General features: G+C 50.6%; 1 protein-coding gene across 31 annotated transcripts in view; it reads right to left on the minus strand.

Moving 5' to 3' along the window:
• Nucleotides 1–578: 578 nt before the first annotated feature.
• The window catches only part of ARHGEF1 (Rho guanine nucleotide exchange factor 1), a 70429-nt gene continuing 54687 nt past the window's right edge, over nt 579–16320 (minus strand). For 12 of the 31 annotated variants that reach the window (XM_083454855.1, XM_083454874.1, XM_083454846.1 and 9 more), the window contains 10 exons: nt 16184–16256; nt 15273–15440; nt 11110–11197; nt 10130–10231; nt 9206–9276; nt 8887–9057; nt 7748–7918; nt 7485–7633; nt 5805–5902; nt 579–4561 (listed from right to left, as the gene is read on the minus strand). In XM_083454855.1, coding sequence (XP_083310981.1) covers nt 5825–5902; nt 7485–7633; nt 7748–7918; nt 8887–9057; nt 9206–9276; nt 10130–10231; nt 11110–11197; nt 15273–15440; nt 16184–16256 — 1071 coding nt within the window. In that variant the 3' untranslated portion in view covers nt 579–4561; nt 5805–5824. The remainder of the gene's footprint in view (nt 4562–5804; nt 5903–7484; nt 7634–7747; nt 7919–8886; nt 9058–9205; nt 9277–10129; nt 10232–11109; nt 11198–15272; nt 15441–16183; nt 16257–16320) is intronic. The other 19 variants (XM_083454865.1, XM_083454858.1, XM_083454876.1 and 16 more) reach the window with 3 other exon arrangements.

Raw genomic sequence — 16320 nt, forward strand, 5'->3', positions numbered from 1 at the left:
CAGGAACCAACAAGGCGGCATTTCAAAGCCTGACAAGTAGATCACTTAACAAAGGAGCAAAGAGATTTAACAGTATAGGCACTTGCGTCCCACTCGGCTCAGTGGCATTTACTCCCAGGTAAGTGGGAAGGGATGAGCGACTCTTTCAATCCCGAGGGCTACATTTCTTCATGAGAAACTGTCTAGGGCAGGCACAGGCAAACTCGGCCCTCCAGATGTTTTGGGACTAGAACTCCCATCATCCCTAGCTAACAGGACCAATGGTCGTGGATGAGGGCATCCGGAGGGCCGAGTTTGCCAATGCCTGGTCTAGGGGCTGCCTGCAACTGAAGGGGAACGATTTAAGTTCTTCCTTCTGCGCAGCAGGCTATAATTTCAATTTACACAAGAGTCATGCGTTCCATGTGTGCACAAAACAAAGGCAAGCAAAACGCACCATCATAACTGAAGGGCACATTGCGTCCAGGCAAAATCATAAGAGTCAGAAGGGATCCCCCCCCCCCTTGATTGGCCAACCCAATGCAATAAATGAGACACGAAATGCAAAATACATGCTGTATTCCAACCACAAAGGCCGCTGCGATTAATATAGCTTTTAATTTGGCATCTTTTACAAAAGTTATCTTTGGTTCAGTCTCTTCCTCGCCTCTCCTACACGTACCTGTAACCCTCCTGTAACATACAAAAAGCCTCCGACTTCTCTCTACGTAAGGTGCGGGAAGGAGGGGCCCACGACTCCTGTGCTCAGATAAGCAGGAGGGATGTGGAACCCAGGATCCCTGCTCTTGCCTTCTACCCCATCCTTATACAGAGTGGAAACTCACCTGATCTCCCCACCCTCTGGCGAGGAAACATTTCCCTCTTCTTCCTTCTTCTGGCTAGTATTTTCACTGCAAACCTCATACAAAAAAGTTGCCAGGCGGAGTACACAGAGCTCAATCCTCAACCGAACTCCAGGAAAGCAACCTCCGAGCTCAAGTTGAGAGCATTCTCAAGACAGTTGACCACCGATTAGCTACCCCGTGGTTAATTCACACGATTCAGGGGAAGGGGGGAGATCAAGAAACAACAGCACAAGTTCCAATTTGTGCCCCAGGCCAACCGCGAGTCTATAGACCCAAACTGCTCTTGAAATCCAGTTCGCGACTGAGGCAGCACTCCAGGTCAAGAATCCAGAATGCTAAAAAGGCACAGATTGTGAGAATTGCACTCATATGCATTGGCTGCTTTGGGGGGGGGGGTTTGAAGAGGGGGATTTTATGCTGCCTGATTCAGGCTTAAAAAAAAAAAAAGTTTAGGAAGTCAAGCAGAACTTGCTTCTTCCTTAAATTTTCCTTAAATAGTTGTGCCCCAGACAGGACAGTGCAGAACTTGCATTTCTTATCTTTCCTAGGTGGGGTGGATGGGTTACAACAGGAGGGCAGGAGGGGGGGTGGTCAATTAAGCATCCTTCAGATGTTGCTGGACTCTAGCTCCCATCATCCCCAGCTGGGGCTGATGGGAACTGGGAGTCCAAACTGGAGGGCGCCACACAGCGGGGAAAAGCCATAAATAAGTGCGGCACTTTTGCATGTGCGGTGCAGCAGCAGCAGCCGCAGGTCAACTAATCCACAGCGCACCATCTTGAGAACGTCTCACGAAAGTACAAAACAGCAATGCTAAAAGACGTGAAAGCAGATCCCGGGGGATTTTATCCCCACCCCCACCCCACCCAGCCGATGCTTTTACATTTTGCAGTTTAGAATTTTTATTTCATTTTCTTTCTTTCTTTTTTAAGTGTGACTTTAAAAAAACCACCTCATCTGACTGCAGCGGATTTGGCAGGGGCTATTATACATTCCATAATACTGGGAAGCCGAGAAGGTCACAACCTTTCTTCTCCGAATATACTGGGTTAGGCTCTTTGTACAGTAATAAGACAAAAACCCCTAAAGACTAATATATATATAATATCACTCTATATAAAAAAAACAACAACCTCTGGGTTCTTCTTCGCTTTTAGCCCCAGCTGGAGGAGTTAAGACTACTCCCTTATGTTCGCATATATATATATAATATCCCAGCAAAATATTGAGTTTTCTTAAACATACAAGCACATTATGAACAAAAAGTATAAAAGGCACTTGGAAGAACGTGTGCAATATCTGTGTAGGTCCGTCTCTGAGGACATCAAGTGGGGGGGGGGGCGGCAGGTTTCACTTGACTGTGCCCCCTCACCTCAACCCTTAGGTCTGCTACCTGTCCTCTGGGATCCCCCTCGGCTAGTTTCGGCAGATGGAATTCTCCCGACCGGAGGACGGAAACACGCCGCGGTTGCCTAGGCAGGCCCCACTGCAACCCTCCAGTTGGGCAAAGGGTCCTACAAATAGGAGGTGTCATGGCTGGGGAGGGTGAGCAGAGTTGCCAGAAGCAGCAGCAGCAAACCCCGAGTCTGGGTGCTCAGCAGCCCTCTATAGGTCCAGAGCCCTCTTGCTCCATGCGACAGACCAGCTTTGAGGACAAGTCCCTTCCATACACAGCCAAAGGGGGATTCAGGGGTAGGAGGAGGAACAGACACACACACCCCGCCAGTCCACACTCAATTCCTGCAAAATACTGCAAAAGGCCAACAATCCCAAAGCTTTGAAGAGCCAAGAGGCCCCGGCTGACTTACTGATATGGCTCCACCTGCTGTCCCTTCCGTAAAACAGCATGTCACAGAAGGGCAGCCAAGTGATCGTGCGTTAATTACATTTATGGCGGATGAGACCCCAAACCCAGGACCTTGTGGTTTCGCTTTCGGATTCTACATCTGTGGCACCCTGTGGCTAAAAGCAGTTTTTACAGTGCTACACGGTGCTGGGAATAACCTGGTCGGCAACACAGAGCGAAAGGCAACCCCGATTCCAAAGAACGTGTGGGCAAGTGCGATCTAACTGCTCAGCTGATCATTGGCATATACATTGTTGGGTATCGAACCCCGAGATTTCTCAGGAATTCCTAAAGAAAGCAGGGATGTGGTGAGAAAGAAGCTTCTTGGGAGAGGCTGGTTGGGATTTTGCTTTGCTAGCAGGAGCTTGCATTTAAAAATAAAAATAAAAATAAAAAATCTTTCCAGCCCTGCAGTGGAGTTTCTGCACACAACCAAGTCAAAGAGGTGGCTGGCCAAGTCTTCCAGGTCTCCCTTGAGTTGGGACGAGGGCAGGCTAGAAGGCTCACATGAAACTGCACCCAGCTAGGTTAAGATCAAGCGGCATTTCCTGGGAGCTTGCCTGGCACTACTGATCTTGTTGGGGGAAATCTCTTGAGAAGCATTTCTAAGGAACACCAGGGGTCTCCCTTGATCCACCGCTGGAACAACGCTGCCTTCAGACTTCAAGCTCATCTCATAACACAAGACCCATCTTCCCCCTGCCTTTCTCCTCTCTTCAGAAGGTGGTTATGGCACTGACGGTGTAGCTGGCTTTCTGTTAGGTTGTGAAGCCAGCTGTGAAGGGTCACCCAGCAAGGAGAGACCAGTCTTCTGGTGGCTGGGTTTGTGTCGGGGAGAGAACCAGCTCAAGTTTCAGGGCAGCTGGTGCAGTTTGCATGCAACCCCAAGGCTTTTCTGCTGTGTGCTTGTGAGTGTGTGTGTGTCTCAGCTGAATTGGTGCCAAAACAAAAGCACTGTGTGGAATGGCAAGGTAGCAAGGGGCCGAGGGAGGGAGGGAGACAGCTTGGGCAGGACTGCAGATGTGAATAAATGAGGCAGGAAAAGGATAAAAACGCATTCTAGAAAAGCGGGGTGTTTCTGGGGACAGGGAGATGAGGAAAGGCAAGGAAAACCAAGCTAAGTGAGTTAAAGATTTGCCTCCCCATGAAACCGCGGTGATTGCTGCTGCCCCTGCCGCCAAGCGCTTCCTTTTTAAAAGGATCAGATGCCTATCTGGAGGGTTAGGTCCACGTGTGAGGATATACTGTAAGGCAAGCTTATACCACCAGGATGATTGACAATTTGAGGAGGGCTCGATATTGCTATCGTCATACCCTCCTTGCTAACCTTCCCTGAGATTATTTCGCTGGTCACTTTTGGCAGAAAGGAGGTCAAGTTTGATGTCTCCAACAGTTACGTTCTGAATAGGTCTGTGGAGCCCAGAAGCCTACAAACGCCTTGCACCCAACCCCAACCCCATCATCTTTGGTCCACTAGACTAGGCAGCTGCCACAGGGACCCGGTTTTTTAATTCGCCTCTCTTTGGGACAGACACCACAAATTACTCCCATAGCTAAAGAAAAAGCTGAGCCCCCCAAGAGCACCTCTATGGGCTGATGACATAGCTAACCCCACCCCTCAGGAAGGGTTTGACCCCTTAACTCGCATGCAGTTCCGCAGCCTCTAAATATGGCCCCCTATAGCGTGGTCTAGGTAGAATATATATAAAATATATATTTATAACCCTGGAATCTTTCCCTGCATTATAAATCCTCTATACAAAAAGCAGTGTAGGCCGCACTTGGTTGCTGGTGTTGTTCGAGGAGGAACATCTGGCTGGAGAGAGCGGCTGGCAAAAAAGGTCCCTTTTCCTCCCTGTGAAAGACAGGCCTGGAGAGGGGGAAGAAGACACAGAAAGCCATTAAGACGACAGTGAGAATGGGGCTGCACAGTGGCGTAGCGTGGGGGGTGCAGGGGGCGCCGGCCACACCGGGCGCAACATCTGGGGGGGGGCGCTCGCACTCGCAGCTCTCTGCCCCTACCTGGCTCACTCACTCTGTCTCACTGCAGTGCTGGCTGTGCTGGCTGTGCAAATCCGATCCGAGCCGCCGGGTCGCCGCCCACTGTGGAGGGGAGGGTGCCAGGCGTGCGGTGCGGTGCAGAGAGAGAGAGAGAGGGACTATCTGGGGGAGGGACAGTGCAGCGGGGGGGCGCAAATTACTTGCCTTGCCCCGGGTTAGGGGGTGCAAATTACTTGCCTTGCCCCGGGTGCTGACAACCCATGCTACGCCACTGGGGCTGCAGAAAGCAGCGGTGTCAACCCGAGTTTGAAACCGGAGCGGGTGGGGCGGTTTTAACTTGCCTGGTTTGGAGCCAGAGCTGAAACCCAGACTAAAATTCAGGCCCTGCTCATCATGCTTGGCAAAGCACCTGCTTACTTGTTCTCCTGCACCTTCTCTGCCCCTTCCCATCCAAGTCTGCCTGGCGGTGGCAGGGAGGAATCGCACAGAGGCCCCCCTCCAAGGCCCTAGAGGCATCCTGGACTGCTAGGAGCCATGGAAAATACAGTTCCCGTGGCCCCCAATATTCCTAACTACGTTTCACTGGTTCCTGGTTGCTATGGATACATGTCGGGCCTACTAGAGCCTTCCCGCCCTCCTGCCATTCCACTCACAGGCCCTCAACTACCAGGTACATCTGAGCAAGAAAGGATGGGATGGCTCGGAGTTCGGAGAGCAGAGAGTTCTCCTGGTGGGCTGATTCGAAACTGGCTCAATGGGCCAGAGGATGTTTGGATAAACCGGCAGCGAGACTTTCAACAAGCTAAAAACACAGCAAATTACTCACCCATTTAAAACAAAAAACACCAAGTGGGTGGGATTTACATAAAAGTGGCTTGAGCGATTCCGAAACTCCCCTCAGCTGAGGCACTGTTTTGTCTTTTAAATTAATTTTTGAGGCACAAACACTTATTTCAAAAACTTGCTTGCTCAGCCATGAAGATCCCAGGCTCATGCTGAGCCAATCGCTGTCTTATCAGCCTAACCAAAGGACACAGGGTGGTGAGAGGAAGCCGCTCAGTCATGCACCGAGTTTTGGGGATACCCTGGACGGAGCCTGTTTCTTCCATTACCTTCTCTGCTTGGCCAAGCCTCATGTGAAACTGGGCGGCTGAGATGGCGTGAGTTTTCCTATCAGCTGCTGCAGGTGCCAATAATCCGCTTCAATTTCCTAGTACGACAGGCAGACAAACAGATTGAGGAAAATATTCGTCGAGAGGGCGAAGGAGGGATGTGGGGACAAGCATCCTTCTGGACACTCCCAACTCTCAAGGTTGAGAGGCTTCAACCTTGGCAACCCAGTCGCTCTAGATCGGCCAACGTGGCGCCCTCTGGGTGTTGCTGGACTGCACAGGGACACAGGAAGAGCTGTCTTAGACAGAGTCAGACCATTGGGTCCGTCTATCTCAGTACTGTCTGCACTGACTCGCAGCAGCTCTCCATGGTTTCAGATAAGGGTCTTTGCCACCTCTCTCCCCAGAAATGCTGGGAAATGAAAACTTCTGCATGCAGAGCAGATGTTCTAACCCACTGAGCTGCAGCCCTTTCCCTCAGGGCAACAGCCCCCTGTCAGACCACTGAGCATGCTGGCTTGGACAGCTGGGAGCTGGAGTCGAAGGACACCTGCAGGGCCACGGGCTCCCCGTTCCTGCTTCATAATAATAATAATAATAAATAAATTTTATTTATACCCCACCCTCCCCAGCCAAGACTGGGCTCAGGGCGGCTAACAACCAATAATAAAAACAAGTTGATTCTCATGAGGCAGAGCGTTCCACCAGGCCAGAGCCAGTGTTGAAAAGGCCCTGGCTCTGGTTGAGGCTTATCTAACTTCCTTAGGGCCTGGGACCACTAGGGTGTTGCTATTTATGGACCTTAAGGTCCTCCGTGGGCATACTGTGAAGGGCTTTAAAGGTCAAAACCAGCACTTCAGTGGCAAGCCCCCTTCTAAGGGTGACCTGGTGCAAGGAAGCTGGGGCGTGCAAGGAATAAATTCTAAAAAGAAGTCCTTCTAGCAGGAGTGTGATGCTGCCTCGGCATACAGAAGCTGTTCAGAGGGTGGCAGACTAGGACCGGGGAGAGCAGGGCACTGGGTGACCTCAGGTTAAGCCGACGGACAGTGACCAGCCCTAACTCACAGGGTTGTTGTGGGGGTGAGGTAAGGGGGGAGAGAACCATGTCTGCTGCCTGGAGAAAATGATGGGACCAAAGTGCAGTGAAATATAACAAAGCAAATCATGTACAGGCATGAAGAGAGACACCCCCCGCCCCCTGGCTCTTTGCTTTGTCTAGTGAACAGAATGGGCTAAGGAGATAAGTCTCCAGGCAGCATCTAGTCTTGGAAAATGTGGCTTCCCATTCATCTCGGCCTGCGTTAAGATGCTAGTCCTTGTGGCTATAGTCCTGGTCTTCGTTCTTTATTTAAAAAGAGGCCAATGGACGAGGGCTGCAGCCATCAAAGGGCAGTCTTCATACCTTCCTACACTCCTTCCCTCATTCTCAACAAGAGGGCCCATCTCTCTGGCCCTCTTCCCTTTCAAACCCACTGCTTGGAAAAACATTCAGGCATTTGCTCCCGCATCTCCCTCCCTCCCTCCACCAGCTTCTGCGCTTTCCAAACGATCTTGGAAATTAATATTCCAGGGCTCGGGTTTAGCTCTGCAAGGAAAGCAAACAGGTGCAAAACTGCCTAGTAAATTCTGAGCATGCCACACTGGTGTGTGTGTGTGTGTGTCTTTGCAACCCTCTCTCACCTTCAGACCCTGGATGGCATCTTCTAGAAGCCGCAGGTGATGCTTCACCCCGTCAGATTGTTGGTGGGTCAGAATTATGGAACTGGATCCTTCCCTATCCAGGTGCTCGGAGCCCCACTCTGGCTCCAAGGGGCCATTAGGGAGACCTCCTGCCAAGAGGGAGGGAGGGGAATATATGATTCTATGAAATACTCCCAGCATGCCCCTCTCTCGTCAAGTCCTGGCTGACTTTCCCAGCATCCACCTGGCTCTCAGACCCCTACCTGGATGCCGTCGGCTGCCGTCTGCCTCCGTCCCATGACCCGTCTCCCACTCCTCTTCCTCTTCTCCCTCGCGGGGGTTCCCGTTCTCCGGCGGACGGTCCACAGGTTCTGCTGCCGGGAAGGCAACTTCGCCTTCCTCCGATACTTGAAGTAGCCTCCTCAGGGCTGATACTGTTAAGGACACAAGACTGGGGTGAGATTCATCTCCTTCGCGAGCCTTGGGACTTGGGGGGGGGGATGTGGGGGCAGAAGGAATCTCCGCAGAGGGGAGGGGGAAAATGGAGGAGGGAAGGGGGGAATCCTCCGGCGCTCCAGATACTGTCGGACTACAACTCCCATCATCCTTTGCCACCGGCCGTGCTGGATAGAGGCTGGAATCCAACGGTATCTGGAGGGCCACTGATTCCCGCCAGCCCTGGATTATCTATTTGCTTCATGCAATCTACATACCGCTTTACTGTAAAGACAAACAAACCTCAAAGTCGTTTTTTAAAAAAACCAAAATCAATGATACGCTTAAATCCAGATTAAAACACACGTCAACATTCTACATCAGTCTTCTGCAGCCCTGGCTGGGGCCAATGAGAGTTGTAGCTTCAAATCTCTGGAGAGCAGAAATTTTGGGGAGGCTTCTCTACGTGTCTAGATAGGCTTAAAGGTAAAGGTAAAAGTAAAGGTAAAGGGACCCCTGACCATTTAGGTCCAGTCACGGACGACTCTGGGGTTGCGGCGCTCATTTCGCTTTATTGGCCGAGGGAGCCGGTGTACAGCTTCCGGGTCATGTGGCCAGCATGACTAAGCTGCTTCTGGCAAACCAGAACAGCGCACGGAAACGCTGTTTACCTTCCCGCCGGAGTGGTACCTATTCATCTACTTGCACTTTGACGTGCTTTCGAACTGCTAGGTTGGCAGTAGCAGGGACTGAGCAACAGGAGCTCACCCCGTCGCAGGGATTCGAACTGCTAACCTTCAGATCGGCAAGTCCTAGGCTCTGTGGTTTAACCCACAGTGCCACCTGCACCCCCTAGATAGGCTTGCCTAAGCATCAACGTTCTTAAGCAGACACTGGAAAATGCGGAGTTGAAGGTGCCTGCCTGCTGTCAAGAGGCGGGGAGTTCCGAAGGAGTAGCGTTACATACTTCTGTCCTGTGCGGCGGATGACAGGGCCCCTTGGCCTACGGGCCGGTGCTTGTGCAAGTTAAGCATGTCGTCCAAAATCTCCTCCGTTGCCTTGCCCAGCTTCGGTCCGCTCACAGGGCTGCGCCCCTCGAATTCGGCTCCTTCCAGCATCCCGTCCTTCTCTCGCTCTGCTTCGGGGTAGCAAAAGACCAATCGGATCCCTGCTCTCAAAGAGCCCCTGGATTCCCCTGGCTCTGAGCTCGGTAAGAACCCAGAACTCTTATTTTGCCCCCTCCAGCTCCTCCCACTGCCTTCCAAACCGCCTGGCCGCAAACTCACCCTCCGAATGAAGGGCCTCTTTGTGGGAGCTGCCGTTCTCCGCCCCACCCAGCAACCCCTCTGAGTAGCTGCTGCGGGGAAAAGAAGAAGTTGTGAGTGCAGATCTATGCCGGCGGTGGGGAAATGGGTTGCACTGGCAGGCTGGATCCTTCCTCCCCCCCGCACACCCCATGAGACAGCCCTTCCAGTGTCAGGGAGCCAGCCAGCAGTAAATCACACTGAGGAAGTGAAGTTAACTCTTTATAAGAAGAAACAAAGCCTGCTCAGAGGAGCCAGGCCTCATGAGCACAGCAACTCTTCTTGGTGGGTCTTGCCCCTGTGAGGCAGCTGCCTAAGGCTCCTCCGCCCCCTGGTCCTTCCCAAGCAATCTGAAACTGTGCCAGGACACTCCTCTCCCTTCATACCTCTTCTGGTCCTGGGAGACCAGCAGGGAGAGGAGCTAGTTGCAGCAGGAGGGGGAGACACCTCCGCCTCTTCCCCACCTGGACTCATCTCTGCCTCTTGGCCTCCCTCCTCTTCTGCTTCAGCTTCTGATTCAGATTCTGCACTTCTTTCTGCCACAGGCTCTCCCTGCTCACTAAACCCCGTCACCTCTTCAGCTTCTGACACCTCCTCCTCTCAGTCTTCTCCCTCTGCCCCCTCCCTAAAATTCTTCTGCCTAGATGGAACCTTTCTTTGAACGGTGATATTGCCTCTCACTGGTCTGGACGGAGAGACGCTGCGTGGAGGTTATGTTTGCAAAAACTCCTGGGTTTTGCATGGCTGGAACGTACAAAGGAAAACGTCCCATCCGCTACCCTCCTCATTTTTGACTCTGACTTTGCCCCACTCGCTTCTGGCAAGCAGGCCCCAGAAAATGCCCCACGTGGCCTTTGGTACGAGAAAGGTTTAGACATTTTCCCTCCCCAGGAACACCAGGCTTACAAGCTGGGGCTGTGTGGCGAAGACCGACTGTTTGGAACCGAAAGCCGTGGTTTAATGGGGACCTTCAGAGAGCCGGCCGTGTCGCTGATCATACTGCACCAGCTAGAAAAGAACAAAGGAAGGGAATCGGGTAAAACAAAATCTGACTGGTTGATTCGACAACAGTTAGAGGTGATGGGGCTCACGCTGGCCTGGAATCTCCAAACCTGGAAGCCTGGCCCCTTAAATGCCAAATGTACTGCATATGGCAGAGGCACTTGGAACATGCTCAGAGACACCCATCACTAGAAGCCCAGGGAGGAGCATCAGCTTAAATTAAGGAATGGCATCTGTGAGTATAGTGTGGCATACAAATTCAATTATTATTATTATTATTATTATTATTATTATTATTATTAAGCTTAAAGTCGGACACGACTGGCCCGTACGGGCAGGGGTACCTTTACCTAAAGACCTTAGGTAAAGGTAAAGGGACCCCTGACCATTAGGTCCAGTCGTAGCAGACTCTGGGGTTGCGCACTCATCTCGCTCTATAGGCCGAGGGAGCCGCCGTTTGTCCGCAGACAGCTTCCAGGTCATGTGGCCAGCATGACTAAGCCGCTTCTGGCGGACCAGAGCAGCGCACGGAAATGCCGTTTACCTTCCCGCTGGAGCAGTACCTATTCATCTACTTGCACTGGTGTGCTTTCGAACTGCTAGGTTAGCAGGAGCAGGGACCGAGCAACGGGAGCTCATCCTGTCGTAGGGATTCGAACCGCCGACCTTCTGATCAGCAAGCCCTAGGCTCTGTGGTTTAACCCACAGCGCCACCCGCATCCCTTGGTGCTAGGCAAAGTCATATTTTGAAAATTGACCCTGGATCGAAGCTGAGAAAATTGAACCACCCTCGCCTCCAAAACTACCACCCCTCTGTTTCTGCCACCCACTCCAGCTCACAGACTAAACCCAGCCTTCCCCAAACTGGTGCTTCCGTCTCTTACTTCTTCCTTTCCAACACCGTCTGTGCAACCAGCTCATAGATCTGGGCTCCGTCCTCCCAGCTGAAAATCACGTAGAAAGCCTTGATATCTAAGAGGAAAGAAGGAAACGGCAGGTTCAGAATCAAAAAAAGAGGAGGAGGACCTATCTCAGAACTTGCACCCAGTGCCCAGTCAAGGTTTGCCCGGTAGGGCGTTTCCAGCCAACCTTCTGGGGGCCGCATACCAGGGGTGGGCAGGGCCAGAGGTGAAACTGGACGGCTGTAAATGCTACCTTTGTACAGTAGGCTACACACTTTCTCTCTTGCCTTCCATCCAGGCAAGGAAGACGTGTCGTCGGGGTTTCAAGGGCACATTCCAGCCAGGCAGAAACATTTTAAGGCAAAATAAAAAAATTCCTTCCGGTAGCCCCTTAGAGACCAACTAAGTTAGTTATTGGTATGAGCTTTCGTGTGCATGCACACTTCTTCAAATATCTTAGTTGGTCTCTAAGGTGCTAATGGAAGGAATTTTTAAATTTTGTTTCAACTACGGCAGACCAACACGGCTACCCAACTGTAACATTTTAAGGCAGACGCACTCAGTCGGTACAGCACGAGACTCTTAATCTTAGGGTCGTGGGTTTGAGCCCCACGCTGGGCAAAAGACTGTTACATTGAAGGGTTGGACTAGAAAACCCTTGAAGTCCCTTTCCAATGCTATGTTTCTATGGGTGAAGCAGTGCCAGCGATGGGCATGGTCTAGGGAAGGGGTCAGCAAACTTTTTCAGTAGGGGGCTGGTCCACTGTCCCTCAGACCTTGTGGGGGGCCGAACTATTTTTTTTTTTGGGGGGGGGTGAGAAATATGAACAAATTCCTATGCCCTGCAAATAACCCAGAGATGCATTTTAAATAAAAGCACACATTCTACTCATGTAAAAACCTGGCGATTCCTGGACCGTCGCCGGGCCAGATTTAGAAGTTGATTGGGCCAGATCTGGCCCCCGGGCTTTAGTTTGCCTACCCATGGTCTAGGGCAGCGGTTCTAAACCTGTGGGTCCCCAGATGTTGTTGGACTACAACTCCCATCATCCCTGAGCTCTGGCCTTGCTAGCTAGGGGTGATGGGAGTTGTAGTTCCACCCACAGGTTGAGAAAGGCTGGTCTAGGGAGAGTGCCGAGGGCAAGGCAGAGAGGCCTGGAGATTCTCTGTGCCTGAGCTAAGGGGATTCAAACCCCTGTCTGGCGAGATCCCTGGGGACTGGCATCAGTAAGGTTTTTGTTGGCTCTGCCACTGGGACTGAAGGTTCTGTGGCATCCTGTTATGTGTGAGCAGGGGTGTGGCAGGGGTGTATTATTGTTGCCATGAGTTCATTGGCTGCCTCTATGTGCAGGCAGGAAGTCAGTGCAGTAGGGGGTGAGGGCCTCTGATCAGTGGGATGTGGCAACTTTCCCAAGGACTCAAGGGGCTTGTCTGTTGTTTTTTATATCATTTTTGCATCTTCTGGTTGCATGATCCCCCCAAGCCCCTTGGGCTACCTTGCCCACAGCACCAGCAGCATATCTTGAGTCCCGGTGTATCAGGAGTAGAGAGGATTGCTGTCAATTCACGCCAAATTTGTTTTTTTAAAAAAACTGCCCGACCTGCATGTAAGTTTGTGCAGGTTGCAGAATTCCGCATTCCTGGCACAGAACGCATGCTGCCTGGGTGTGGGTGATGCACGGCCAAGAATACAGAGACCGTCTGCAGTCAGAGCTGTGCTTGCAGCAGAATTTTAGATTATTCAAGGTAACAGGCAGGATCTAGGCTGTTTGTGGCTTCCGTCCCAATCTTTTATTTAAAAACAGCATAGGAGACGAGAATGGCCCTGAGCCGAATGCTAAACTATTAATAGCTGCTGCAAGGTTTGGGTTTTTTAATTTAGCTTGTACTGCCTGTTCCATTTCAAGGTTTCCTTTTCTTCCACAACCAAAGACACGTAATCATCATATGAAGTTTCCTCGCTGCCAGGGAACTGTCCCGCCTAACTAAGGAAAGCCTGCTGGGCCTTGTAGGTGCCCACAATCTTGTTACTGGAGTTCCTTTATTCACCGAAGAGAGCCAGCCTGGGGTCTCCCCAAATGCAAAGCACATGTCTACCACTGAACAGTATTCCTCCTCCACTTAAAAACTTCCTGGGGGGGGGGCACATTCTTTACAATTTAATAATAATAATAATAATAATAATAAAGGATCCATTGCAGCTATCATTGCAGATCTTCACGTATTGCCTTTCAACCAGATCTATTATTTTCTGTGCAAAAGACCTGGAGCGCTTCCAGTATCTTCCAAGTGACCTAAGCTGTGCCTTCCTTGAAGTTCCATTGCATGTAACAGAACTTGAATATCATTCTCTTCAACCCGAGAAGCCTCTTGTGTTCTCAGTGTCCCTAAATGCTTAGCTTTGAAGCATACAGAACAACAACTCCTATGCCCTTTTTAAAGTGAGTTTTTTTGTGGTGGTGGTGGGGCTATTGGGTTGTTGTTTTTATTTTTATTAGGTATTTTGTAGTTTTATATCTTGATTTTATTCTGCGAAGCGCCCCGACACCCCTGGATATAGGGTGGTATATAAATTCCGATCTGGTGGAACGCTCTGTCACAAGAGACCAGGGCCCTGCGGGACTTGACATCTTTCCGCAGGGCCTGCAAGACAGAGCTGTTCCACCAGGCCTTTGGCCAGGGCACAGTCTGATCCCCTCCTTCTGTAATCCTCATAGAACTCTAGCCCAATGGTTGGCATTAATTTGATTTTGAATTGAATTTAAAATGAATTGATTTTAGAATGCATTTCTATTAATTGATTGTGATTTTATGTAAACTGTGTTATTTTTATTTTTGTTAGCCGCTCTGAGCCCGGTTTCAGCTGGGGAGGGCAGGATATATATATATTATTATTATTATTATTATTATTATTATTATTATTATTAAAAATTAAAAAGCAAACAAACTCCTCAGTGTTGCTCCTCTGTCCTCGGCGGCAGAGTCGCCTCCTTTCGCTCTGACTGGTTCCAATCAGCACAAAAGACGAGAATAATTCTTCTCTGTGGCTAAAAAGCTACCCCTTTCACACTAGCCGGGCAGCTCTAAGATACTAGAGATGGGAACCCGTCTGCAGAAACAGTAAGGTGTCTTTGACACACACACGCCACGACCACTACACCTCCGGTCCTAATCCACACACTTTCAAAGCAGAGGGGCTTCCACCTCACCTCATCCACTGTGGCGTTTGCCCGTTCTTTTTAAAATGTCTGTACAGGGGGAGAGAAAGAGTTAATAGGTAGACCAACAGAAAAGCCAGAGGCAGAGCCTACCTGTTTATAAAAAGGCTTAGCCTGAGGTTTGGGTTGGTTGGTTTTTAGTTGGTTGGTTGGGAAAGGCAGTTGGGAAAGCAGTTGGCAGACAGTTGTAAATAGACAGTTAGTGCCGTTGGTTCTTGTGTGAGGGGAGGTAGAAGAGTTAGAGACAGGATAAAATAAGACTAAGAAGGTAAAGAGGTCAGATTTAAGGTGCTGCTTTTGACCTTTAAAGCCCTTCAGGGCCTAGGACCCTCGTACCTACGGGACCGCCTCTCCTGGTATGCCCCACGGAGAGCCTCAAGGTCCATAAATAGCAGCACCCTAGTGGTCCCAGGCCCTAAGGAGGTTAGATTGGCTTCAACCAGAGCCAGGGCCTTTTCAACACTGGCCCCGGCCTGGTGGAACGCTCTGCCTCATGAGACCAGGGCCCTGCAGGATCTGATTTCTTTCTGCAGGGCCTGTAAGACAGAGTTGTTCCGCCTGGCCTTTGGCTTGGAGCCAATTTGATTCCCTCCCCCTCTTTCTTTTTCCTTTCTCCTCCTGTGATGAGGCTACATTTTAATATTTTAATGTTTCCATATTTTAATGTTGTATTTTAATCTTGTTTTTAAGTTGTATTCTTTCAACTTGTTTTTATTATTTCTTGTTAGCCGCCCTGAGCCCGGCCTTGGCTGGGGAGGGCGGGGTATAAATAAAAATTATTATTATTATTATTATTATTATTATTATTATTATTAGTGATTTACCGGGGAGGACCAGGTTGGTGGCAGCGGATTAGTGGTGTACGGGTCAATAGTCCGTGAGATGACCGGGGGCTCCGCCACACCCACCCGCCACCACAGCACCCACCTGTGGCCACTTCGCGTGTCATGGCTGAATTGAGCCTGATGATAGGGCTCAGCATCTGCTTCCCGTCAGGGGTTGGGTTGATGGTGCGGCTGTGGCACTTGAGGACCAAGCGCTCCTCCTGCTTCTGCAGAAGCACCAAGATGTCGTCCAGCAGGAGAACGTGGACATCTTTTTGGGGTGGGGGGTAAGAGAGAGAAGGTCAGAGGTCTGATGTACGCTTCCGAGCCTTGCTGGGAAACCCAGGCCCCCACCAAAGCTGAGAAAGGGGAGCCCTGAGGGGGTGGAGCCATTGAAAGCCCCACCCCTTCGACTCAGAAGCCACGCCCACAAACCTCAAACGTAGTCAATGTCAACAAGGTTGCATAAGGGCCCCAGGGCCCATGCAAGGCTGTAAGGCCTACCGAGTGCAGTTCCTTTGCGCTGACCTCCCCGCTAGTCTCCCAGCACTCAAGTGAAGAATTGTAACAATACGTAAATAAAACAATTGCTTGAAGGACAGCAAGCCCATTATTCAGCAAGACTGATGGGGAAACTGCCCACAAGGTCAGCCCCAGGGTGGGGATTGTTATTCAGTGAAGGAAACCCACTCATCTCCTAGAAATAATGCCATTCCAGCTGGTCACTGCAAGAACTCTGTAATGGTGCCTGAGCTTTCTTTTTTCCTCCTCCCCACCAATCCCTTTTCCTCTCGTGACATGCCTTGTTGACTGCAAGACCTGTAGGGGTCCCATTTCAAATCATTTTTGGGGCTGAAGAGTGGGATGAGGAAGGATTTAAATAAATAAATCCACTCAAATCTTATTTCAATTGCGTCAGCATGCTGCCCCGGGCATCAAGAAGTTCTTGAATCAAAGTCCAGAGTTTAAGGCGAGGAAGGCTCCCACGGAAAAGTGAGCCTGAGCTCAACTTACCTACTGATTTATCCTTGGTGATACGCCACGTCAGGGGTCCCTCGTAGACGAGGTTTTTCTTGGTGATGTCATTCTGTGGGAAAGAGCTGGTTACGGCCTGAGGTTTTGCATACGCTATCATTTCACACACAAAGAGT

This window comes from Podarcis tiliguerta (genome assembly GCF_965153285.1).
Source record: "Podarcis tiliguerta genome assembly, chromosome: 8".
Classification (NCBI taxonomy): domain Eukaryota; kingdom Metazoa; phylum Chordata; class Lepidosauria; order Squamata; family Lacertidae; genus Podarcis; species Podarcis tiliguerta.